Here is a 26267-nt window from a genome sequence, read left to right on the forward strand (position 1 = left end):
CCCCGCCCCCTCCTCTCCTTGGGCTGTAGGTGGAGCTCCAGATCCGGGCTTGGTGAGCGCCTCTCCTCCTCCCGGCCGGGTCCGGGGGCTTCCAGCCGTGCTCCGTCCTCGCCCCCCCCTGCGGCTGAGACTTGCGCTGAGAGCCGGAGCCAGCGGCGCCCCCTTCTGCCGGGAGACCCTCACCCGCCCGCCGGCTTCCTCTCGGAGGGTTTTGGGGAGTGCAGGGCGCGGCGAGGCCCCTCGGAGCTCTCCTCCCTCCCAGTCGGCAGAAGCAGCCACCGCCTATGGCTGGGCCGAGGGGATGGCGGCGGCGGCGGAGGCTGCCCGTGCCCAGCCAGGTGTCGGCGCTGCTGCAGCGGCTGCTCCTCCTGCGAGCAGTGAGTGGAGCACAGCTGCAGCGGCGGCCGCGTGCGCGCTAGGGCGCAAGGCTGGCGGTGGCGGCGGGGAGCCCGGCCGAGGAAGGAACTTGTCCCTTCCCTCTGGACTCGCGCCCCCCCAGATGTTGCACCCGGTGTGGCTGGCACCCCTGGCACCTCCCACGCTACGCCACTGGTCCCGCTGAGTTCATTTGGATTTATTACCAGCTAAGTAGGTATAAAATTGTAGCCAGAATCCCTAATTACATTTCACCACCATGTTCCTTTAAGTCAGGGATGGGAAATCTTTGGCCCTCCAGATGCTACTGACTACAACTCCCATAATCTCTCACCCTCATTTTAGGTTTTCTGCGTCACTCCGACTTTTGTGTAGAAGAGAAAGAGGATCCAAGTATTTAGGTTTGCCCATAAAAAATCTTGAGCAATGTTGTATCATATTTACTTGAATAAGCCCTCTACAGAGGATAGATTCACACAACAATTTTTCCGAAGACAAGGTGATTCTTGTCAGTTGCTCAATGGTGAAGAGCCAAATTGAGCCCAAGCTTCATGAACTGGTCAATAAGTCGCTGGGGTTGAGATGTCTGTGGTCAGTATAATTGGGTTCTTTGCTGCTGTACTTTAGTGATCCATTGATAATATATCATTTTAAATAGAACGGCTTTATATTTTAAATATATTTTAGTTTGATAATTTTTGTTTTATTTTTTGTAAACTTAATGAAGAAGGGTAGCTTAAAATTTGAAGAAAAATAAATAATATATTCAGTACTGTAAACCCTATCCCTCCCTGCAAAATATTTTCGGGTCAAATAGTAATATACATGGAAAACATATGCAGAACTGGTTTCCTTGCATATTATTCAATGCATGCTACAGAAAAGCACTCAACTTGGAAATACATTGCTTTTTATTTCCTGGTATGATGGAGGGCAATTTTTAAAAATCTAATCTAGCAGGATATGGATAAGGTAAAAATAATCAATACAAGAATGGTGATAATCCTTTGGATTATTTTAGCAATGACTCAATTTTTAAAAGACTTTTCCTAGTTAAAAATACATAGTCCAAGTATAGCTGCACCATAGATGTGAATATTGGCATTATGATATTGGCTATTTTATTTTCAATTCATTTCCTAATGCTTCTTAGCACAGAATTCACCTTTTTACTGCTGCTGCACATCTATCCTTGTGTGCTTGCCTTTGCTCCTGAGGCGTAGCCACTGCATTATTTCCATTTAGAGATGGGGAACTGAGACTCACAGAAAATGACTTGCCAAGGATGAGACCATACATATGTTGGCTAAAAATCCTTCAACACCCATCCATGAGGCCAAGGCTCATTTCAAGTTTATGATGGGAAGCTGAAGATGAACAATGGACTTGACCATGGTCAGACAAGAGAGGAAGGTCAAAGGCTGAGATGCAGCTGATTGAACTGAACAAGAAAGGAGCAAAATGACATCTAAGAAGCCCTCATATACTCAAAAGAACACTATTTCACTTTTACTTACCTTGAAAACAGATAGACATACTGTCCTACTATCCTTGCCTTTAAAAATACAAAGGACCTTCATAGCAGTCAATAAATTCACAGTGTAAAGCTAGGAGAGTGGCTGTTTTTCAATATTATACCAGCACTGGAAACAATGAAAATGTCAAGTGCAGAATTTTAAATCTGGAATTTACACTATGACCTGATCCTTTAAAAAAGAATCCCTCAAGACCTTGATTTTGTAGATACTGGAGGAAATGCTATATCTACTACAAAAGATGTCCAGAACAGATGGGAAAATAAAGATGGCACTGTCTGAATTTCCGTCTGAATTTACTGTTAGGAAGCGGAGTTTCATAACACATATTGTGTACTAACCTGCTGAAGATGCCTTCGCCTTCTTAGAATCTGGCTTGAACACAAAGCAGCCCTAAAGAGTAACAAGGAAGGAAGGAAGGAAGACTAAAACTACTGAATATTTTACCATAATTGCAGATTGGCAGGAAAATATCACATCATGATAAACTATGGGTTATTAGCATTGGCCAAACTTCCTGGCTTTCAGATAAGAGCTCACATTGCTGTGGTCCTCCCTATCCTTTTAACTCAGCATGGCATAGCAGCAAAGTCAAGGTTTGATTTAACATGTCATCTGAATCTAGGTTGATGGTTAAGGTTTCTCCTCCTTAACCATGGCCTGTAACCACAGGACAAACCTTGGGTACAGATCATGGTTAACAACCCCGGCTTCAAACGATAGGTTAATTTTTGCAGTGTACACCAGTTTGCATGTGGAAAATCACATTTATCCTGATCTTTTTCTTTCCTCCCTTTATCCAAGCCAAACTTCTTTGCATCCATATGCAGAGTGAAGTGGTAAGTGCTAACCCTTACTAGGGTAAATTTATGAAAAACATAAAAAGGTGGGGACGATTCAGACAGGATTCCATGCCTGCACCTGGCTGTCAAGTGGTTGGTTTTGCTAGAGCAGGCATAGTCTATTCTGTGAACTGGCTTGCCATCTTTCCTCACCCCCACCATGGAGAGGATCTGCTGCTTTTAATTGGCTAATTAAACAATCTAGGGCCTTTTTAAGCTGGGGGGGGGGTTATTATTTTTGCTTGCTACTATGTTATGCATTTTTGTGCTTTTATATTGTAAACCACCAAGTGATCATCAGGGGAAGGGCAGGATATAAATTTATAATTAATAATTATAATAAATACTTGACGTAGGCCTGTCAGATAGTCAACAGGCGGAAATTCCCATCCCTTCACTGCATCTCCAGATGAGAAAATGCTGCACCTTTCAAATATTCCACCTGCTGGCTGTATTAGAGCATGTGCAATGTGTGCGCTTTTTACAACAGCCATATTTCTGGATAAGGCTCTAGAGGGAGAGGAATTTCTGTCCCTCCTCCCGGTTTTCTCCTTCCACATTTTGGTGGTCAAGAGAGACTCAGAATCTCCCGCGCTTCTCTTTCTTCATTACAGCCGAGAAGGAAAGGGGAAGAAGCGTCTCCGACAACCACCCTGGCAGTCCAGCCCCTTCTGAGGCGTTACAACCGCGACGTATGGACTGGCAAAGCGCGAGGATACGGCTTCAGGGGGCCTCTACGCGCATGCTCCGACGAACGGGCGCCGAACCACGCGCGGCCGCCGTTGCCGTCGATGGGGCTCAGCGAACCCTCCGCGTGGCAACGCGATAGCCAGGCGCGCGCGGGTGGGGTGGGGGGCTTCTTTGAAGCGGAGGGCGGGCGGGGCGGCGCACCCTTCTCCTACTGACTCACCTTGGAGACTGAGCACGTGCTCATAGCTGCGGCTCCAGCCCGCTCAACATGCAGCGGCCAAACTCCACGAACGGGACTCGAGCCTCCCTTCCCGCCACTTCCGGGACCTGATTTGTAGTCTTCCTTTCCCCCCCTCTCTCTCTGAGAATGGTACGAGCCGGTCTAGTTTGTGCCCCTCCCAGTCATGTGACTCCCTCTCTCCGCCATAGCCGGGCTAGAGATATAGAGGAAGGGAGGGGGCGGGGACGAATCTTTCGCGCCTGCCCTGCCGGACAGAAAGTGGTACAATCCGATTGGCGGCGGGAGCCGAGTGGCTCCTCCCCCTGCCAAGAGCCGAGTCCGCGGCAGGGGGTGGAGGGCGCGCTATGGCGGCATGTCGATTTCGGAGGAGCATTGCTGCTCAGGTACCACTCCCCCTTCATTCTGCAGCCAGGGCGTCGGCTTTCGCCCTGCCCCGGCTCCTCGCCTTGGTTCCTGGTTCCTCCTTGCTACAGTGTTCCTGGAAAGGTTGATGGGATGGAAGAATGCAGCGGTTGCATAAGATTGACTGCAGAGAGCAGTTAGCTATAAGGATAGCAGCTCGCTAACTCCCCCCCCCCCACTCTTTGTCCTAACTAATACGGATCATTTGTTTTCAATCTAGCTTTCACATATTCTGGAGACGCCGCCAGAAAACTTGATTAAGTCAATATATGCTGTTCCAGTGTCAAGAAAAGGGTAGTTATTTCTAATTTATATTCTAATTATTTTAATTTCTTAAAATCTCTTTGCCATGGTAAGACAAGATGATGACTAAAAGTCAGGATGCTGCTAATATTTCAGTTAGCCATTGTTTATAATTTAGGAATTTTTAAATAGAATTGTTATAATTATTTTAGTATTCAAAAAAAATCCAGTACAAATAAACATTAGCTATTTTGATATGAAGGGTGATAAGAGGAATGACAAAGACGAGTTTGACTCCGTATGGTCTCAATTTATCATTTATTAACACTAGCACAGTATTCTCCCTTTCATCACAGTTGCAGCAGCCACTATGGAGAAATTATCTTAATGCTTTAGATTAATGTATAGCTTGTAGATGTGAGCTGAATCTGTAATGTAAAAGGTTTTCCAAGTTTTCTTGGATACCATGTGGATGGTGGCATACAATGCCTAACATCTGTACGTGTATTTGTCTTGGAAGACCACTCCCTGTGTTTGGTAATTGTATTGTTAAGTGTGCAAATAAATAAAGGTCTTTATGCCAGAATGCAGTAATAAAATAAAAGCTCCCCCCCCCTTAATTTCTTGCTTCTTTTTATTCATCCCTTAGGCAGGTGTGTGATTTCCAACTCTCTGTGAGTTCTGTGCTGGATGCTAGCTCCAGCAATTACTCAAAGTCAGATATTCAGCTTGAAGCCCAGAAGCTGGCAAAGAAGGTATGTGGAGATCTACTTACTGTAATGTGTTTATTCAATTAAAAACAGGGCAGCATAGCCCCAGGGTCCTTGTGGTCCTTCAAATGTTGCTTTATAACAACATCCATCATTCCTCACCATACAGACTGGGGCTGATGGGAGGTGGAGTCCAACCATCTGGTGGGCCTAAGGTTTTCTTTTTTAAAAAAAAAGCAATTTGTATTAATTTCCCCACAAAAGGCTATACAAAATCCTGTACAATATAGTATTACCAAAACAGGATCTAATGACAATACAGTGGTACCTCTGGTTACATACGCTTCAGGTTACAGAAATATTACCTCGGGTTAAGAACTTTGCTTCAGGATGAGAACAGAAATCGTCCAGTGGCGGTGCGGCAGCAGCAGGAGGCCCCATTAGCTAAAGTGGTGCTTCAGGATAAGAACAGTTTCAGGTTAAGTACAGACCTCCGGAATGAATTAAGTACTTAACCTGAGGTACCACTGTATAAAGGTAAAGGGACCCCTGACCATTAGGTCCAGTCATGACCGACTCTGGGGTTGCGGCACTCATCTCGCTTTATTGGCCGAGGGAGCCGCCGTACAGCTTCCGAGTCATGTGGCCAGCATGAGTAAGCCGCTTCTGGCGAACCAGAGCAGCGCACGGAAACACCGTTTACCTTCCCGCCGGAGCGGTACCTATTTATCTACTTGCACTTTGACGTGCTTTCGAACTGCTAGGTTGGCAGAGCAGTGTATACGTAGTCCATATACAGCTATAGATCACGGTTGAACAAAAGCAGACATAAAACCAAAATAAATAAATCATAGGTATGTGAATGCCTGGAAGGTAGAGACTGGGATTATTTATATAGCATAGACATAATGGTTAAACAGGCACAGAGGTTGTTCGTCCCTGATATAGCCTAAAGCAGTGGTTTTCAACCAGTGTGCTGTGGCACCCTGGGGTGCCTTGAATGATGGTCAGGAGTGCTGCAGGCAACACTGGCATTCATCCTTTCCTTGCCCCCCCACCCTCCTTTGATGCCCTCTCACTTCTCTGCCTCCCAAAGGCTTGCACGGCTGTTTGTTGCAGCAGCTCTGGCTATAAGCTCCCCAGGCGAATGGTGCCTCTGGGGCTGGTCAGGGGGTGCTGGTTGCCAGAAGCTGAGGTGGCCTTGGAGTAAGCGGGCGAGGGAGTCCAGTCATCCAGTCCTTGCTGTTGGGAATGGAGTCTGGACAGACAAGTCCCAGGTGGCTGTGGGGCAGTGTGAGGAGGCACCTCTCTTTGGGGCAGGGGCAGTAGCAGCAGCGGCTGCCTGGCGGACTCCCGAGGAGAAGAGAGAGGAGAGGAGACTGAGGGAACACTCCACAAGGGAGAGTGTTCGAAATAGGGTGAGAGGCTGCCAGCTCTGCAGGCAAGGGGTGACATAACAGGGCTCCTGAGCCCCACTGGGGTGCCGCAGAAAGAATATAGTTGGTCAACGGAGCCAGGGACTCAAAAAGGTTGGAAACCTCTGGCCTAAAGGCTGATTCCTGTGTTCTCTTTTCCTCCCTGTGCTTCTACTGCACATATGGGGAGTGGGCAGGAAAATGGTTGCTTGCCTTCACCTTTGTAAGTTGCAAATGATCAGGTGTTGGATACTGCAGCCCCACAAGTCATGCACCTCAGATTATGTCTGCCTCTTCCATGTTAACATCAGTGACTGTCTTCTGGACGGCGCTCTACAAAGGTTTTAAGATCACCAATTTTTATATAAAATTGTAATCTGGAAAGCAGTCGCTTTACTAATGCTCTACTCCTGAACATTCTTGTACTGTGTGTGTTAACTGTGGGGCCCTAAGCTGTTAACTGTGTGTGTGTATTACATGTTTAAACGTACTGTATAGCTTAAGCAACTTATACAAATTCTATGTCGGGTTGGAAGTCTAAACTTTTAATTGTAAGGCTCATTAGCAAATGACATGTAATGGGTGCCAAAAGCACCATCTGCTGGTAGTGTTCGCAGTGTTAGTTGTGTAAAGGACATGCCGTTCTCATCATTCAGCAGCAGTGAAAGACAACATAAAGTCGTTCTGAAATCTCTCAAAATAGAATTAAGATCTACCTGTATGGGATAATACTGATAACAAAGCAGCGTCAGCTGTGCCACTCATTGATTGTGTAATCCACTCTTGTCAATGTGTTTTCATTTTAGTTAAAATGTGATCCAGTGGTGAGTGAAATCAGCGCAGGTGAAGGAACGGTAAACTTCACAATAAATCGAGAGTTATTAGCAAAGGTAAGACCCAATATATATAAGCAGTGAAAATGCTATTGGATATAAATGGGGGGGGATCTAAGTCAAGGCTTATGGTTGCAGAGTGGATACTACTCTAGAGCATTTAGATTGTAAACGTATACATGTCTTCTTAGAAGTAAGTCCTATTATGAGAGCCAGTGTGGTGTAGCAGTTAGTGTTGATCTAAGACCTGGGAGACCAGAGTTCTAATCCCCGCTCAGCCATGAAGCTCACTTGGTAATTTTGGGTCAATCAATGTACCTTCAGCTTAGCCAAGGTTGTTGTGAGGATAAAATGAGGAGGAGAACATTTGTGTAAATAAAGACTATAACCGTCAACATACAACATACAACTTTCCTTGAGGAAAGTTGGGAGATAAATGTAATTTTTTATTATTATTTTCAATGGGGCTTAATACCTTGTATGTTGACAGTTAACAGTCTTTATTTACACAAATGTTTGTTCCAAGGCAGGTAACAAAATAAAAACAACTGAAATACAATAAAAACGGGGGGGGGGGGGGAGTGAAGCATACAACTAACACAGCAAACTTAAAACCACAACAGTCCATTTGGTTTTCATTTTACTAAGCTAAAAGCTGGGGGAAAAGAAATTTAGTTAGCGTTTATTTAAATGAGGTGTTTAATGCCCGAAGCACTGAAATATGCTGCAAAACAAACTGCCTTTCCCAGTTCACCAAAGGGAGGGCACAGGGAACTAAACCGGAAGGCAGAATCCGAAGTAAGCTCTGGCTGCTGCCAATCTTCGAAGCCCACCACAGATATTTGATAACATTGTGTGGTGTCACAGATGCTTGGAGATTCAAAGCTGCTGGAGCTCTGGCCTCTTAAAATGAGCAGGCCTGATTTCAAAGCAAAGCTTTAGTATAGATAGGGGTGTGGTAAAATTCTGAGAATCAGCAGTTCTCTGGGTAGCGGATCACACACTCGGTGAAACACTTCTCAAGTGAGAAACAACCGCTCCTTTTATTGTGCAATCCTGTGTGTGTCTGCTTGAAAGTAAGGCCCATCGAGTTCCAAGGTAAGCGTGTGATCTTAACTTGGCTACTGCCCAGCAGACCTTTACAGAACAGCAGGGTCTCAGCCACACGCACAGCCCTGTTGAGACTGCTGGCCAGGGGCAGGACGACACTTTCCCAGCCTGGGGTTGGTGCAGCAATTGGGCCTGGATTCCATTTTCAGACAAGTATTGTCTTCCAAAGCACCCCACATCAGTCCTACTAAATTGATGCAAACCTCGGGCTTACAAGCCAAGAAGACGATACATGAGGGGAGACAAATGGCAGGAAAAGGACAGTTTGACAGTACTAGTGTCAAGTGGTGAGTTGAAGTTCTGAAGTTAGCTGCTGTTGAGGTTAGACCTGTAAGTGGGAGATGTGTGCTTGATGGTTTATAGTTTTAACATGCTTGAAGTTTACTTTCAGGTGGAACTGATTGTTTTTTTGTGAAAGGGATATCAACCTGTTTCTGAAATTCTTATTGATGAATGCCTTTCTTTGTATACATATTTTGCCTTCTAAGACAGTGTTGCAGCAAGTGTTTAAGGATGGCTCCAAGTATGGGATAAAGAGTGAACTTTTCTCAGGATTGCCAAAAAGAAAAATCCTGGTTGAGTTTAGGTGAGTTCATAGGCACAATCATGTACATGTTTACTCAATGCAGATTACAGCTTCAGTTATTTTGAAGCATATTTCTAAAATGCCTTGGGAGTCTGCAGTCTGGTTACACAAATATATTTGGCTTATGGATCAACATAGATTCACTGGACAGAGTCTGGTTTTGTTTGCTTCTTTCGTTTCCATGTACTATGATGCTTGACTCAGTTTTTTTAGTTGTCTTCTTGCTCCTTTCTCCAAAGTGATGGCTCTGGTTTGTGTCCCACTGTGGCCTGGGAAATATCTAGCTTGATCTATGTAGACTGGTAGTTTGGTGGTCTTTCTGCATCAACGATGACATTTGATAGTTTAAATTCTATTAGGGGATTGTGTTCTTCCATGCTTACAGGTTTTCAAACATGTTAAATACCGTATTTTTTGTTCTATAAGACGCACCAGACCATAAGAAGCACCTAGTTTTTGGAGGAGGAAAACAAGAAAAAAAATATTCTAAATCTCAGAAGCCAGAACAAGAAGAGGGATCGCTGCGAAGCGAAAGCAGTGATCCCTCTTGCTGTTCTGGCTTCTGGGATAGTTGCGCAGCCTGCATTCGCTCCATAAGACGCACACACATTTCTCCTTACTTTTTAGGAGGGAAAAAGTGAGTCTTATAGAGCAAAAAATACGGTACTCTCCTGTAGCATACCTGCTACATCCTCCCTTCCTCTCAACTCAGCTATGACACTAACATTTTCCCATTCAGTAAAATATATGAAAGAACACGTGCATGAAGAGTATATGAATGAGCTATGGATTAGCATATAAATCGCTGAAGGTAATGGGTTGTAGCCATTGCAGTGCTATCAGTTTTCTATTTGCACAGTGAGAATTCTTCCTCTCCTCCCTTTGTGTGTCTCTAAAATATGCTCTTGCAGGTTCCCCAACTCTCTGGAGCACATTTTGAGGCTGTGCGGGGACCTGCAGGTGGCAGGAGAGGAAGGGGAAGTTCTGTCACACACATAAGAAGTCTGTCGTGCAAAGGGAACTGCTAAAGTACATTTAGTTCTCGAGTAACAAAAAAGCTGCCAGTGCATTTTGGAATGGGGTTTTCTCCCAGGATCCTACTCTGTGGCTTTGCTTTTACTTTAATAGGTTGTTTTGGGGGATTACCATGCCAGTTGTATTTTCATTTTTCATTGTGTGGGGTAAACATTGAAACCGTTTTGTTTGGGAGATGGTGCCGTGAGGACTGAGCATGTGTGTCTGCACATATGCCTTTTGCGGACAAGGGGGAAAAGAAACTTCAAATGGTAACTGTTGTTGTTTCTTGCAGTTCACCCAACATTGCAAAGAAGTTTCATGTGGGTCATTTGCGCTCTACAATAATAGGTAAGGTAGCTGATGCTCTGTGTTCTATGCTCATGTGGCTGGTGTTTCCAACCCATCCTCCCAACTTGTGGTGTCACCATAATAGGCTCCCAACACTGCTCTGGCTTATATGACGTGGGTGTTAATTTTGTTTAAACCTATCTTTGGGGTGGGTGGGTGTGTATAATTGTAAGCACTTCTTAGCTCTTTTAATGGTCTGCTTATGAATTGCCTTGAGACAGGTAATAGGCAATCAATTAATCAATAATCCTGATGTTGCACTATGCGGGTCTCTCCCTTTGTAATGTAGGCATTCATAAGGAATTTGAGTCTCTCTGCAATAGCGAAATCAAAGGTCAGCCATAGGAAAAGTCAGTCAAGGCAGGATTGAGACAGGCACTTAACAAAACAAGTTAAGACATTTATTGTAAAAAAAAAAAAAACTTGTGACATAGACCAGAGAGAATTTCTGTATCATCATGGGGGGAATAAGCTGAGTTAGAATGACTTTTCCCAGCTTTGGGTTCCCATACACAACACAGAGGGGAGGGGACAAATTCACAGAGGATGCAGTAACAGGTGGGTCACAACTTGGTGATACGGATACATGACCTCCTTTTGAGTGCAGCTAGGGAAGAATTGCAACTCTGGATGGAGTCCAGTGAGATCACACTGAGATTCCATGTTTAATGAGGAACCGTTGCTGCACAAGGATGGCATGCTTGAGATTCTCTTTCAGCTGTTATGCTCATTGCCTTCCAAGTTTAACCTCCTTGTGCCTTTTTTACCTATTTGTAACATGGGAGTAATAACATTTACACAGATTAGAGGCGTCAAGTTACTGTGTTTCTGGGATGAATGGAACACAATGAAAATAGGGAGGCTCTTTTAACATTGAATTAAATGTGTAGAAGAAATAGTGTTTCTGGAACAGCGCATTCAGACTATTTAGAGATCCAGCAGGAAACTGTCCTTATAGAGTCATTATTTTTGTTGGCTGTCACGGAGAAAAGCAGAGTGTGGGTTACATATAACTGAGTGTTTGGGGATGAAGTGTGCTGCAGGGATCAATAATTGTCACATTCTGTTTTCAGGAAATTTCATAGCAAATATCAAAGAAGCAACGGGACATCATGTTATAAGAGTAAATTACCTTGGAGATTGGGGCATGCAGTTTGGTAAGTAATCCCCCCCCCTTTCTCATTCAGGATATGTATAGTGCAGGGGTGGGGAACCCTTTTCAGTCCACTTGTTGCATTCCCTTGTGGGCGACCTTTGCGGGAGTGGGCAGGCGCATGCCAGTCTTGGTGGGAGCCAGAGGCAAAAGTCAGTGGAGCCATGAACGTGGCGCTTCACTTCACACAATAGGCTGTATTCCAGCCATGCAGAAATTCGGAGGATTTTACATTCACAAACCTCCAACCTCTAGTCAGGCAGGAAAAGGGCATTGGAGCAGTCCAGGGACATGTTCCATCTTGGCAAACACAAAACAAACCAAAAAAACACCTGAAAGGAGGTTTTAGAGCAGGAGCAGTGAGGGATGTGGCCTTGGGAGAGAGTTCTAGGAGCCCGAAAGAGACTCCTGGAAGGTTATACATCTGTACCTTGGTTTTTGAACAGCTTAATTCTTGAACATTTTGGCTCCCGAACGCCGCAAACCCAGAAGTGAGTGTTGCAGTTTGCGGCGAACTATTTTTGGAAGCCAAAAGTCCGGCGGGGCTTCCAATTGGCTGCAGGATCTTCCTGCAGCCAATCAGAAGCTGCGCTTTGGTTTCCAAACATTATGGAAGTCGAATGGACTTCCGGAACAGATTCTGTTCGACTTCCAAGGTACAACTGTATTCAAACTCTAAGCCTGAGGATCTCTGCTATAGTACTGAGGCAGCTGGTGAGTGGTGAGGAGGAGCGCTGTGACCTGGCCTCCCACCAGCAGTGTGACATAGGGATTTATTGTGAGGTGCAACACAGGTGCTGGCTACCACTATGCTCTTGGCTATTCTACCCTTGATATTTGCTTAGCAGGTTGGTAAGATTCTATTGCAGAAAAGTAGTCAAAAAATACTGTGTCATTAATTTGCAGTTCATGCAGTTATTTTGTTAACAAATACTGTATTGGCTACAATAACACAGGTTTGTTGGGAGCTGGCTTCCAGCAGTTTGGCTCTGAAGAAAAACTAAAATCTAATCCTTTGCAGCATCTTTTTGAGGTACGTTAATCCACAGTTAAATAGTCTGAAAAAGCTTGAATCTGAAAGAGTGAGGTTAATCAGAGTGCATGCTCCAAAGTGAAGATGAAATGTGGTTTTTAAATTGTGTATGTGTGCGTTTGCTTGTTGTACACTGCTTATTTTTAAGTGAAATTGCAGTATATAAGTATTTTATTTATAAAAAAGTAATTGAGCCTTAAAATACTGTTTATTTTCACATTACGTTTATTTAATTTTATTCCACCATTCCTCTGGAGGCATACATAACTAGGGTTTCTGGAAAGATGGAATGACTATTAACAAATCTCTAGCACAGACATGCCCTCTTTTAACTGAGCACCTGTGTGGAATGAATGCTACAAGCATCTGATAGCTTTTTAATAGTGGTACTGTTTATTTGACAGTGTTTTAGATAACCTTGTTGGACAATTCAGACTCTGTTTTATCTTGAAGCTTCCTTTATACTGACTCGAACCATTCATTTCTTTAGCATGGCAGTTCTCCAAGGTCTCGTGCCAGATATATTTCCCTTCTTCCTGAGATCACTGGCACCGAGTCAGGATCACCAGGCATTGAACTTGGGACCATCTTGGTACAAAGCTGTGCTTCACCACTGCCTTATGTCCCTTTCCTAGTTGGAGAGAGTTCTCCGAGTTAATACTGACCCATATTTTTCATTCGTTTCCTTTAGGTTTATGTACAGGCCAATAAAGCATCAGAAGAGGAGGGAAACATTAAAAAGCTGGCGCAAGATTTCTTTAGAAGATTGGAGGCACGTGAAGAACAAGCCGTGTCATTGTGGCAACATTTTAGAGACATTAGCATTGACGACTATGCCCGGATGTACAAGGTACTAACTCGGGTCCATTTTTTCTGGTATTTATATATCACTAGCAGCCTCACATCTGGCATTGCTTGGGAATTCTAAGAAGCACACAAAAAATCAGTATGGTTTCAAAAGTTCAGTTTGCCACCTTGATTCCGAATGATGCACTTACAGAAATTAAGGTCGTCTTTGTCTCATGGTAACACTGTTTTCCTTTCGTTCTGGTGGGGCCATTCAGCGCCTGGGCGTGTGCTTTGATGAATATTCTGGAGAATCATTCTACCAGGAGAAAAGCCAAGAAGTCTTAAAGATGCTGGACGCGAAAGGACTCCTTAAGAAAACTCAGTACGAACAGGTTCTTCTGTTTACAGCTTTTGAACCATCTGCCATCCTCACCTCTCCTGCTTGTCCGAACTTTGGGTTTTTGGGGCAGAACAACTAATGTAAATTTTACCTTTGTACAGTAGGCTAATTTCTACACCCATTCACACACCCCTCTGTGTCCTCCATCCAGACAAGCAAAAGGTGTTATCATGCTTCAAGTGCACATTCTAGCCAGGCACAAGCAGTTCAAAGCCAGAGAAGAATGTGGCCTGGGGAGAGTTTTGAGGGCCAGATGGAGATGTGTAGAGGGCTGCATTTGGCCCCTGGCCTCAGTTTCCCTACCCGTGCTTTGTGCGGGGAAGGACCATGTATTGAATTGATACTGATATTCATAACAAAGTGAAAAGTTTGCTCTAGGTTGTTAGGGTTGGCAGTCTGCAGGCAGGTGAGAATGGGAAGGGTGAAGGTAATGTAAACGTGATGGATTCATTATTATTTTTATTTAATTTATCAGTCTCTTATAAAAAATTCAGCTTCTAAAAACAATTTAAAACCAGAGATGATTTTTTTTAAAAAGCCAACAATACAAAAGGCATAGAATGCTCATCTAACAATGAATTAATGAGAACAAAGTCCTAAAGATCAGCACCACCACAGAGGGCAGTATTAATTAATTGAAGACCTGAGTAAACAGAAAAGTCTCATCCTGGTGCCTAAAAACTGACAGAGTGTGCCAAGCATATCTCCCTGGGAGTAGCATTCCATAGAAAAGGCCCATTCTCATGTGACCACCCTCCATACTTCTCTTGTGTGGGGTGTACAGGATCTGGCCTGGTTCGTAGAGAGAGAAGCATAGACATTTGCCATATAGGTGATCAGTGAGGTGTGAGAGTGAGCTGGAGGGTACAGTAAAGTTGCTGAGGAAAGGGAGTAATCGCCTTCTTTTTGTGAAAAGTCCCTCTTGCCCTAATCATCCTTGTTTGAAAAGAACCTTAATTCTGGATAGTGGGGGGAGAGAGAATTACTGAGAAATAAGTGTGATTGTAGAATTGTGATCACAAACTGCAGTCCTAACCCATGCACCTAGGAGGGAGCCTCGTTGAATTAAAGAGGACTTACTTTTGAGTACACTATGGTTAGAAGTGTGCTGTGAGATTATGACTATTCATCTGTGTATCGCATATGGTTGCTTCATTGTTTTCTGTCTCTCCATTTTTCTAGAGAAGGAACAGGAGTAGTTTACCTATCAGAAAAGGAGGACCGTTCTGCTGTGATGCGGAGTGATGGAACCTCGCTTTACCTAACGAGGCAAGTGTTACTCTTTTTGCCTGATTGTTTAGCAGTAACTTTAATACAATAAAAACTAAAGCATAAAAGAATTTGGCAAAAAAACAACAACCCACCCAGAACTGTCACCCATACTAAAAGCTCTGTGAAAGAAATAAAATAATGAAGAAGTTCTATAACCTAGGTGCTGCCGTAGAAATGGCCCAGCAGTCTGATTCTATTACAGAGCAATCCCATACGTATCCACTCCAAAGTAAGACCTGTTGAGTTAAATGGGACGACAGCCTACATGGTGATATGCTTCTCAGTATTAGAGTTGCAGCCAGCCTCATCCTCTGTTAGACGGACATGACAAAATATTGACCAGTGGCAAATCATAATCACAAAAGGATTAACAATGAGTTACCGTATTTTTCGCCCTATAGGGCGCACCGGCCCATAGGGCGCACCTAGTTATCAAGGGGGGAAATCAAGGGAAAAAATGTGATCCCCCCCCCCGCAGCTCTGGGACCAGCGGACAGGCTGCACACAGCCTGTGCGCTACTCCAAGACCTTCTCCCTGCTTTTGCGGGAGGTGGCGGAATTCCCCCATCTCCCGCAAAAGCCCACAGGAGGGAGAAGGGACTGACTCGGCCAGTCAGTCCCTTCTCCCTCCTTGGGGAAAAGCCCCCAAGAGCGATGCGCTCTTTAAAGGCTGCGCGGCTCCTGCGGGCTTTTCTAGGAGGTGGGGGAATTGCCCCTGCCCCCCCCAGCTTGTGGGGCTGCCGATGGGGGAAGCGCTGCTTCCCCCCACCGCCAGCCTCAAAGAGCAGACTCTCCTGGCTTCAGCGAAAGCAATGCGAAGCCTCCGGAGCGCAGGCTTCAGAGGCTTCGCGTTGCTATCGCTGAAGCCAAGGAGCCTGCATTCGCCCCATAGGATGCACACACATTTCCCCTTCATTTTTGGAGGGGGGAAAGTGCGTCCTAAAGGGCGAAAAATATGGCAAGTTAAAGTTTGTTTAAAAACCAAAGTTTTGTTTGGTCTTATAGTCGTACCTTGGTTTTCAAACAGCTTAGTTCTCGAACATTTTGGCTCCCGAGCGCCACAAACCCAGAAGTGAGTGTCCCGGTTTGCGAACTATTTTTGGAAGCTGAACATCTGACGGGGCTTCTGCGGCTTCCAGAAGCCAATCAGAAGCCGCGCTTTGGTTTCCGGATGTTTTGGAAGTCGAACGGACTTCCGGAATGGATTCCGTTCGACTACCAAGGTACGACTGTATTTGTATTTCTTTTCCAGAGATCTTGCTGCTGCTATAGACAGAGTGGAAAAAAGGAATCCTGACACTATGATATATGTGGTAAGTCTGGCTGTCCTGCAGACTGGTGGGTGTACAGCAGGGCTGGCTAGCTCCCCAACCCGTCAAACACATAATTCTGATTCGGCCCTCAAACCCCACTGACTTTGACAGCAGCAAAAGGAAAGATAAATGAAAGTTGATATAGTGCTGGGGTGAGATTAGCTTGCAGGGCAGGGATGGAAGCTTCTGATGGATCAGAGCTTTCCATCAATGGAGGGACGCCATTGGCTACAGCCCATAATCTCTGGTACAACCTGTGACCTGAACAAATAAAAAGGTGACAAGCTTTCAAAGTTGCGAGGGTGGAGTTTTTCTGACACTTTTTTGGAGATGGGTGGTGGTCTCAAGACTGGATCTTGATCTCACATACCTGAGTGCTTTTCCAAAGGTTATGTTAGAAGATCATGTTCACAAATTTCATCCTCACTTCATCTCCATTATTTGTCCCACCTTGGATATGAACATTTCCACTTGTGTGTCTGTTTGAATGTACATTTAATGATTCTTTCTTTTTTCCCCTTCTCCAAGACAGATAAAAGCCAGATCCCTCATTTTCAACAGGTCTTCCAGATACTAAAATTAATGGGTTACCAATGGGCAGAAAGGTAAATGTGTACTTGCCTATCTATATCTATATCTTTATATCTCTATAGCAGGGTTGCCGTACGTCTTATATTCAACCCCCTTAAGCAGCATCCAGGCAGAAATTGCTGAAATGCCCAGGGAAATCTGGACATATGGTATACAGTCCACGTCGCAAGTAAAAGCTCAACAAGGAATGCAGGTTTTGGTGTCTTCGGGTGTCTTCCCGTGTAAGAGCCGACTCTTACACGGGAAGACACCCGAAGACACCAAAACCTGCATATATATATATATATATATACACGCACACCTTCATGGCATACTAAGGCTTTGAAGGTGCCCTATTAGAGGAATTCAGTGTTGATTTCTTCTGATTGCTCAGTCAGTGCAAGCATTTATGTTTGCCAGAAAGAATGATCTCCCTTCTCCTCCGCCTCATGTTTGTACATGTGCCCAGATATTAAGAACTACAAAGTAATTTGTTTCTGGGCACAGTTGTGAATCCCAAAATACGCTGACATTATTTCTGTTCAGAAGGAATAACATTTTTAGTTTATGCACTTTGGAAAATGCCACTTTTTTCCCTTTAAGGTGATAAAATAAAACAACTGAAGTTTCTGGTCCCTTGTCCTCCTGCAGGTGCCAGCATGTGCCCTTTGGAAGAGTTCAAGGAATGAGGACTCGGAAAGGAGAAGTGGTTTTCCTTGACGATGTTTTGGATGAAGCTCGCTCCATGGTGATAGAACAAAGTGCTTCTGCAAAAAGTTAGCCGATCAGTCTCTCTTAATAACGTAATGCTTGTACAAATGGAAACGCCTGCCTGGCCTTAGCATTTTTGTTGTGTCCTCCAAGTACAACAAATGGTGCTTAACATTAGCCACAATTAGTTTCCGACAAGACAACTTCAACCCCTGCTTTCTAAGCTGACTTGTTAAAATTCCCTATAGGCATTGACCAGTGTGCCAGTTCAGATGGCACAGTGGCTTGCGGTTAACCAAAAACAGATGTGAAAACTTGTGAACTCCTTCTGTTACTTAAGCAGGAGGAGCATAAGGGAGTTCGCAAGGAGTCTGCAAGCCCAGGAGAACGCTAGCCTCATATATGCTTCGCCAATCCACAGTTTAGTGTGACATTGAAATGCAGCCATTGACACTCTCCCCACCTCACCTTTTGTTATCTGCTTAGCAACCAAAGAACTGGACAACCCTCTTGAGACAGCTGAGAGGATTGGGCTCGCAGCATTTATCATTCAGGTCTGTTGATGCTGTTATCCTTTCATGACAAAATGTAAAGTGATGCTGTCAGGGTTTACAAGATGCTTGAATAACTTACCATTTCAGGACTTCAGGGGCCTCCTATTATCTGATTATCAGTTCAGCTGGGATCGTATTCTCCAGAGCCGAGGTGATACTGGTGTCTTCCTGCAGTACACACACGCCAGACTGCACAGGTAAGAGGTGCAGTTGAAAATGGCAAGAGTCTGGGTCAGGGTCTGTTGTTCCAAGAAAACCTCAGGGGGCCAACCCAAAGCCTTGGCCCACAACTAAAACAACTCTTTAGATCCCAGGCACTGTTTCTTAATCTTGGGATTTAGGATTCCCAATCTCCTCAAGTGCTTTTAGTTCGGTTTTAGCAATACTGTTCCACTGAGTACAATGAAAATATTCATGAAAAGGCAATGTGGCTCTTTTCCATTCAGTAAAATTGCGTAGACGTTTTAGATGTTTAATATTTCTGTTGTCTTTTTCTCCACCCAGTTTAGAAGAGATGTGTGGAGCAGTCAATCGGGCGTCTCACATTAACGCTGCATGCCTACAAGATCCACAGGCTATTTCGCTAATTCAACACCTTCTCAGGTATTCAGAATATAAGTTGCAAACTTCTGCTTGCTTGTTCACTTAGTTGCTTGCTTAATTGAGAGCTGAAGTTGCATTAGATACAATGGCTCCATTGTTTTATTAAACTAAAGCTTATTGTTATGTGTGAACCCTGCCCAGCATCTTAACTATGATTTCTTTACTGCCATGATCGGAAGTAATTACTGTTGGCATATAAACTTTAGTTTAATTAAGGCCTTCTGTTTTGTGTAAACCCAACATCTGGAAAAAAAAAACATCCTTTTTTGTGAGAAACAAGCCATGGTTTCCTTGATGACTCATGATTAACTTGTGATTTGTCGGTGCTGCAAACCAAGTTTTAGAGATTTTTAAATTTTTTATATAACCTCAGGCATTTTTGACTGGAGAGGCAATTCATAAATAACATCAGAAAGAGGCAAACTGGCCTCAGAAAGACACCACTCTCCAACTCAGGGGGATATAGCTTGGCGGCCAGTATAGGAAGGTGATAGAAGGACCTATACTATACTATACTATACTATACTATACTATACTATACTATACTATACTATACTATACTGCTCAGACTGCGCATCATGTCTATTAGATTGTGAGACTCCAGGCACAGGCTACCTCATCCTTTAATATACCTGCATTGCTTAGAAAATCACAGGTGTTCCATTAGTGTTAAATGAGAATAAGTATGGGAATATAGATGTGACCTGTGCGTATCCTAGCTATGATCAGACTCTGAAGTATGTGTCAGCTATTCTATTTATTCTCTTCAGGTATGATGAGATTCTTTACAAGTCTTCGCAAGATCTCCAGCCCAAGCATATTGTTGCCTATCTCCTTAAACTAAGGTAGGTGAGTGGGCAAGAGACAAGAATTCAGCCTACTTAAAAAAATAAGGCTTGATAAGGAATAGTTTGATGTAATTAAATTCACAGACCCTCATTCCAAACTTGAGGAAGTTTAGGCTTTATTTAGAGCCAAATCTATACCTAGAACCTAAACTTGTGGTTCACTGAAGAATGAACTTCTTTAGACTGAACATTTGAGCATTGCTTCACATGCTAATACTGCATTTCCATTAATAATAATAATAATAAGCCTCATAAGAGAATGCATTCTGTGAATCAGGCTTGAAAACTTTGAAATGGGCCTTCTGTCAAGTGTTATTTCATTTTCCAGCCTTAATGAGCCACCCCTTTCTTTCTGGCACACTGTCCAGGAAACCCTGTACATACTCATAGAATTTGAATCTGCCTCAACTAGAAAAACCAGTTACTTTTAATGGTCTGTTAAGTCCATCATCTGAGTCTGATAGACATTTTGCCCCGAGGCACCTCATGAGCTGCTTTCAGTCCAGTGACTGAGGCCAACAGTGCATAGTGTCAATAGAACTGAAATGTACATGACATTTTGAGCTTATTTGCTTTTATGGGGGTGAGGGGAAGACTCGGCAGAAGCCTCTTCAATATACTGCACAAGTATTAGCAGGCTGTTCATGTACAACTTCTGCAGGAGGGCTAGAGCTATGCATTAGTGACTGTTTTGTGCCGTTGTATCAGTAACAACGTTAACTGTGGGAACTGCAAACAAATGTGTGGTGGTGTCCTTCCATTTCCCAGAATGCACAGTCTGGTTTTCCTATTCCCTCCCTGCAACAGCATTTTATGGCCGCTGAGCATCTTCAGTCAATGGTGGCTGTGTTGAGGTGCTCCCACCCCAGTTTTGTGCCCCCCTAAAGTTGTGGGTTTGTTTTTGTTTCTACTTCAGCAAAGGTTTCCCTCCTTTAAAAACAAGGGCAAAGATTTTTCCAAGCCTGCTGATTATTCCTTGTGGATTCAGAGATCCACAAGTATAATTTTTTAAAAATAAAATAAAAATGTATTGGTGGTATTATTTGAGTGTATTCCTGTGCAAGTGTGGCAAAGCAATAGTTCCTCCAGGGAAGGATTGCAGTGCCCTGGGGATGGCGTTAAATCAGGGCTGAGGAACCTGTGGCCTTCCAGATGTTTCTGGACTCCCGGCATCTCTGGCCATTAGCCACGCTGCCTGGAACTTATGTGAGCTTAGGAGTCAAGCAACCTCTGGGAAGCTACAGGTTCTTCCTGCTCCCTCCGTATTACAGCATGAGAAACATAGTGAGTAAATTATCAAATTCCAGTGGGCTATAAAAAGGTACAGTGGTACCTCAGGTTACATACGCTTCAGGTTACAGACTCCGCTAACCCAGAAATAGTACCTCGGGTTAAGAACTTTGCTTCAGGATAAGAACAGAAACCGGGCTCCGGTGGCGCAGCAGCAGCAGGAGGCCCCATTAGCTAAAGTGGTGCTTCAGGTTAAGAACAGTTTCAGGTTAAGAATGGACCTCCGGAACGAATTAAATACTTAACCTGAGGTACCACTGTATTGAGGAAAACGTGTGCAAACGGAAGAAACTCTTCCGGTAGGGGAGGAGTTGCTTCTCACATAATGCTGATCTTAATAGGTCAGAAAATGACTGTTCCATTGGCAGAAGGATCCAAACTGTGGTGGTTTCTCTGTTTGTTGGTAACCCTTGTGTTATAGAACTATGGTTACTCAACCTGCTCTTAAGTAAATTTCATTGGTAACAAAGCTGAATGGCAAGGTAAATAGGGGTGATCGGGCGTACTCTTTCACATCACCAAGTTGGATCACACACTTGACAAGGCCTATTGTGATGGAGCAGGGAGTGCCCAACCTTCCGAGCAACTCTGTGCTTTCGTTTTCCCATTCATTAATGAAACGCTCATCCCTTCCCCCACCCGCAACCCCTTTTATTTTCAGAGAAACAGAAACCAACCTGACTGGAGAAATGGCCAGAGCTCGAATGGACAGGTCTAGCTTTTAAAACAGAGTAGATTATTTTCACAGTGGACTCCAACCACCGTGATTTGAGGGAGGGATCTTGAAGTAAATACCTAGGTCATGTTTTCTCTTGAGTTTGGGCTACGAGAGCAGCATGCAAGTGCCAGAGTTAGGCAAATTGGGGTGGCTTGCAAAAGTCGGATCACCTAGCAAAATAGCCCCTGGATCTGTTTGTTTGAACTCTGACAAGTTTCTTACCCAGGGGACCTTCCTCATGTACCCAGTTTTCAAACTAATTGCTTCCTCCGCAAAAAGAAAGAAAGAAGGGATTGTGATGTCTATTTTTCCACTCCAAAATGGTTACTTCCACCTTTACAGGAGAACTGCTTTATCTCTCTCTTGGAAATTTGGCAGGCTTCATCCCTCTCAAGTAGGAGCAACTAGGTTTGAAATTTGCATCCAATTCTGGCAGAGAATGAAAAAGTTTCAGACTTTTAAAAAAAAGTAACATCAAAGGTTCCCTGCATGGAAATGCATTAATTTCCTTGATGCCTGATCCATTTGGTAGGTTTAATCCACTCTGAGGGGTCATTTGCTTGCAAATGTCATTCACTTATATGTGAGGAGTAAATAAAGTTATAGCAGTTTATAGATTTCCCCATGAGAGTGAATGGGGAGGTGGATAAAACAGAGTTTCATATCCAACGGATCAGATTTGGGCCCCTAAAATGGAATTGAATCAGAACAACACACAGCTGATCCAAACAGATTGGGTTGTTTAAAAACACTAGATGCAATGCGAATCTTGGGTTCACTGCACATCCCTAGCAAATGCCAGTAAGTTTAGATGCGTATTGAGGGTTGCAGCTTTTAAAGAGTTTGTTTCATTTCTCTGTTTCTGTTTCAGTCACTTAGCAGCTGTGGCTCACAAAATGCTACCTGTGAAAGGCAGTGTTCCGGAACTAGCAGAGGTAAAGTAAAAGAGATGCTATTTGAATAGAATGCGTTACTCATGAGATGTGTTACAAAGAAGTACATTCTGGCAGTCTGTTGAAGGATGGGGTATATATCAAATAAGCACTATATTTTTCGCTCTATAAGACGCACCAGACCATAAGACGCACCTAGTTTTTGGAGGAGGAAAACAAGAAAAAAAATATTCTGAATCCCAGAAGCCAGAACAGCAAGAGGGATCTGGCTTCTGGGATAGCCTCTTGCTGTCCTGGCTTATGGAATATGAAGGGAATGAAGGCCCCCCCTGCCCGGAAGAGGCTGCATGCGGCTATCCCATAAGCCAGGACAGCAAGCAAGATCGCTGGGCAGCAGGAGGAAGGCTCCCCCAAGAGCCGCGCTCCCTTTAAAGAGCGCACGGAGTGTGTTTGCAGCTCTTGGGGGCTTTTCCCCGAGGAGGGAGAAGGGACTGACAGGCCGTGTCATGCTCCACATGGCTTTTTAAAGGGAGCACTGAGCAGAGCCTCCCGCCTGCATTCGCTCCATAAGACACACACACATTTCCCCTTTTTAGGAAGGGAAAAGTGCGTCTTATAGAGCAAAAAATACGGTACATAATTTTTTTGGTTTAGTTTAAAATGTTTTCCTGCCCCATACTAATAATTGTGGGGGTGAGGAGATACATTGCTTAAATAAGCCATTTTCTGCAATTGCCATGTGTTTCTTTAAGCCTTCTCCTTAGCGTGGAGAATCTTTCCCATTCTGGTTAGACTTCAGCTTTCTCAGGCTACCCACTTACCCCCCTTATAGTGCCACTCAAAATACTACCAGTACTATAGATATGTGAACTGTTCTAAACAGAAGCAGAGTGAAAAACGGTTTGGTGTGGTTTTGTGTTTTTTTGAGATAATGATACAAACAGGGTTAGTGAGTTAATAAACTCTACCAATCCTTGTTGGAAAAGACTATTTTCTGCTTGTCTTTATTCCCTATTTTGGCAGCACACCAAGGTAGTACACCAAATCAAAACAGCGTTAAGACAAAAAACGTGTGGCACTAATGATTGAGTTTACCTTTTAAAATAAGCTCCGGCTGCTTAATCAACTAAAAATACAGCTGCAGGCTTAACAGCGCAAAATTATATACCTACTCAGAAGCTTCAGTGAGCTCAGTAGGACTTACTCCCAAATAAGGTTGCAGTCTAAATAAATCTGTTTAGGCTGCAATACTACACACAACTGCTGGCAGTACGTCCCATTGTACTCAAAAGATGTGAGTGGACACATAATAGCGTTTGCACTGTTACTCGGGGCAAATTAATTAATCACAAACTTGAGCAGATTTAACCTACCAAGTAGATTCCTTGCAACTGTGCTGAAAAGAAACTGCTCCAATATATGTGGTCAATTCTTCCCTTCATCTGTCTTCAACTTGACAGCACCCACCAGAGCCTTCTGTCCACCTTTATTTGTGAAACATAAAAGCACATTGCCTTTGGTATATTTACTGATGTAGGCGAGGCAGGATGTAGGATATCCTTGTATTTCATCAAGAGGCCATTGTCCTGAAACTAGTATTTTCACTTTTTTCTTCCTGGTGTCATAGACCGCGTAGATCACTGGCTAGAGTAGCCTTCTGTACTGGCTGGGGTGCCTAGAAGCGATAGTCCAAAACACCTGCAAGGCACCAGCTAGGGGAAGGCTGAGCTAGGTGTATTAGGACCACTTCATGTATTGTAATTTTAGATTGACTTCATCACTATGCATGAGCATGTCTTCCATGCAGCATTTCCATCGTCAGGGTGTGTGCATGCATATGTACTTCACATCATACGGTTCGTAGTGTATTTGCTGCCCTAAAAATACATTCACTGCAGAGAGGTAGGTCATGTTCAGCTGAAATAGCGTTCAACCTACTTCTTATTATGCATGGGGAACAAGGATACAAATATAGGTGTGTGTCTGTGAAACAGATATAGCAGACTTTCAGCATTACTAGGATTAAACTCTGGAAGAAACAGCTGTTGGTGCAAAGTGGGCATCTTAACATTTGTTGTTATTCTTTAGTAGTTTGTAATTCTGCTATGGTTGAACATGCACCAAACATTCAAGATTTACTGAATTAATTCTGTTTAAGGGAGCTATGGATAAAAATTGATTAGTGTCCTCCTCTTCCCCACCTTTTATTTTTCCAGGCAAGGCTCTGTTTGTTCCAGGCTGTTCGCTCTGTTCTGGCTAACGGAATGAAGCTTCTAGGAATCACACCTGTCAATAAAATGTAAAGAGAAGATCTCCTGCAGTGCATATTCTAAACTATACGAGTGCTGACAGTAAGAGCTGTTCGACAGTGGAATTTGCTGCCAAGGAGTGTGGTGGAGTCTCCTACTTTGGAGGTCTTTAAGCAGAGGCTTGACAACCATGTCAGGAGTGCTCTGATGGTGTTTCCTGCTTGGCAGGGGGTTGGACTCGATGGCCCTTGTGGTCTCTTCCAACTCTATGATTCTATGAAGACTAGCTGTTATTCTGTCCTTGCTTCCTCTATATTGCCTGGACCAGAGGTGGGAAATGTGTGGACTTTTAAGATGTCTTTGGACTCTCACCAACCCCAGACAATGGATCAGAGATTAAAGGAGTTGTAGTCTAGCAGTACCTAGAGACGAGATCATTGGACACAGGCAGCATTAGCCACTGAAGAACGGATCCCATTCCCTTTTGCCATTGTATTAATTTTTCTGTATTATTCTTATGAGAAGAGCTAGTCCTTTCATTCTCACCCCTTTCTTCAAAATATGTCGTGAGGAGGAGGTTGCTTTCCTTGTAAAACAAATGTCGCAGTAAAATGTAAAAAAAAAAACCAACCCCCACAGCAAATGCAAAAAACAGCTACAGCAAGTTCAGTGTACCTTGTGCACAATAAAGCAATCTTAAAATCTAAAGACCTTTCCATCTTTTTTTGTTTTAAGTGCCCAACAGAGCCAAGAAATGAAGTATGTGCCTAGCCGCTGATAGGACATTGATTCAAGCAGAGCAGAGTTGGGCAGTCTGCCACAGAGAAGGTCTAGGAGCAGCCCTCATGTCCCTGTACAATCCATCTTGCATAACTGGACAAGAACTACTGCATTAAGACTACTGGCGTAGAACAAAAAGGATTTATAGCATAACCCAAGGAACACAAGTTTGCTGTATGAATGTCAAGGTAAAAATTAAAGATTCTAGCCCCTTAGATTGCCATGTCTATAATTTAGGACCTCCTTTCCAGTCTTAGTTTCTCCACTTGAGAAGCTTACACACTCCTAATTGTTTAATTATCAACTTTACATCTTTACAAAGCTGCAGAAAAGCTAAATCAAAACACTTGTCCTTCATGAATTTCAGTGTTGGATTAAGTTGACAAAAATGAAAAACTACATCTAAGTAGCATTAAATACTGTCCCACCCCCATCAAGTTTTATTTGATGCAAGAACAAAGGGCTCAAGCCCACATGGCCTCTACACTACCTAACTTGCACAAAAAATTATTTAGCACTCTCAGAATATTAGATGTGCAACAAAAGCATAAGTATTATACAAAATGATATTAAAAACCCAATCACAATAGAAAAAAATCCTCTTACGAGCAGCAGCTTCATTTTTTTCCTTCCTGCTTTCGCAGAGTGGATTCGGCAGATCAAAAGCTTAAAAGACATAGAATCCATTTCAGCTGCACCTATGTTCACTTCAACAATCAGATGACAGCATTCTGTTCCCACACA

General features: G+C 43.6%; 2 protein-coding genes across 8 annotated transcripts in view; one reads left to right on the forward strand and one right to left on the reverse strand.

Annotated features, from left to right (window-relative positions):
- ORC3 (origin recognition complex subunit 3) overlaps positions 1-3810 on the reverse strand; it is a 40501-nt gene extending 36691 nt beyond the window's left edge. For 2 of the 7 annotated variants that reach the window (XM_082216887.1, XM_082216886.1), the window contains exons 1-2: positions 3663-3810; positions 2252-2303 (exon numbers count right to left, since the gene is read on the reverse strand). In XM_082216887.1, the coding sequence (XP_082073013.1) occupies positions 2252-2303; positions 3663-3686 (76 nt within the window). In that variant the 5' untranslated portion in view covers positions 3687-3810. Of the gene's footprint in view, positions 1-2251; positions 2304-3099; positions 3465-3662 lie in introns of those variants that run through there. The other 5 variants (XM_082216885.1, XM_082216884.1, XM_082216889.1 and 2 more) reach the window with 4 other exon arrangements.
- A 100-nt stretch (positions 3811-3910) lies between these two features.
- On the forward strand, positions 3911-25451 carry RARS2 (arginyl-tRNA synthetase 2, mitochondrial). Its single transcript, XM_082216931.1, has 21 exons — positions 3911-4066; positions 4306-4379; positions 4978-5083; positions 7260-7343; positions 8885-8982; positions 10292-10347; positions 11421-11504; positions 12457-12533; positions 13225-13383; positions 13598-13704; positions 14905-14991; positions 16247-16307; positions 16836-16912; positions 17529-17653; positions 18075-18142; positions 18230-18339; positions 18647-18745; positions 19516-19590; positions 22473-22536; positions 24711-24845; positions 25026-25451. Exons 1-20 carry the CDS (start codon positions 4028-4030, stop codon positions 24795-24797), a joined length of 1737 nt encoding a protein of 578 aa, XP_082073057.1. The 5' UTR covers positions 3911-4027; the 3' UTR covers positions 24798-24845; positions 25026-25451.
- Positions 25452-26267: the final 816 nt, after the last annotated feature.

This window comes from Podarcis vaucheri (genome assembly GCF_965113315.1).
Source record: "Podarcis vaucheri genome assembly, chromosome: 3".
Taxonomy (NCBI): domain Eukaryota; kingdom Metazoa; phylum Chordata; class Lepidosauria; order Squamata; family Lacertidae; genus Podarcis; species Podarcis vaucheri.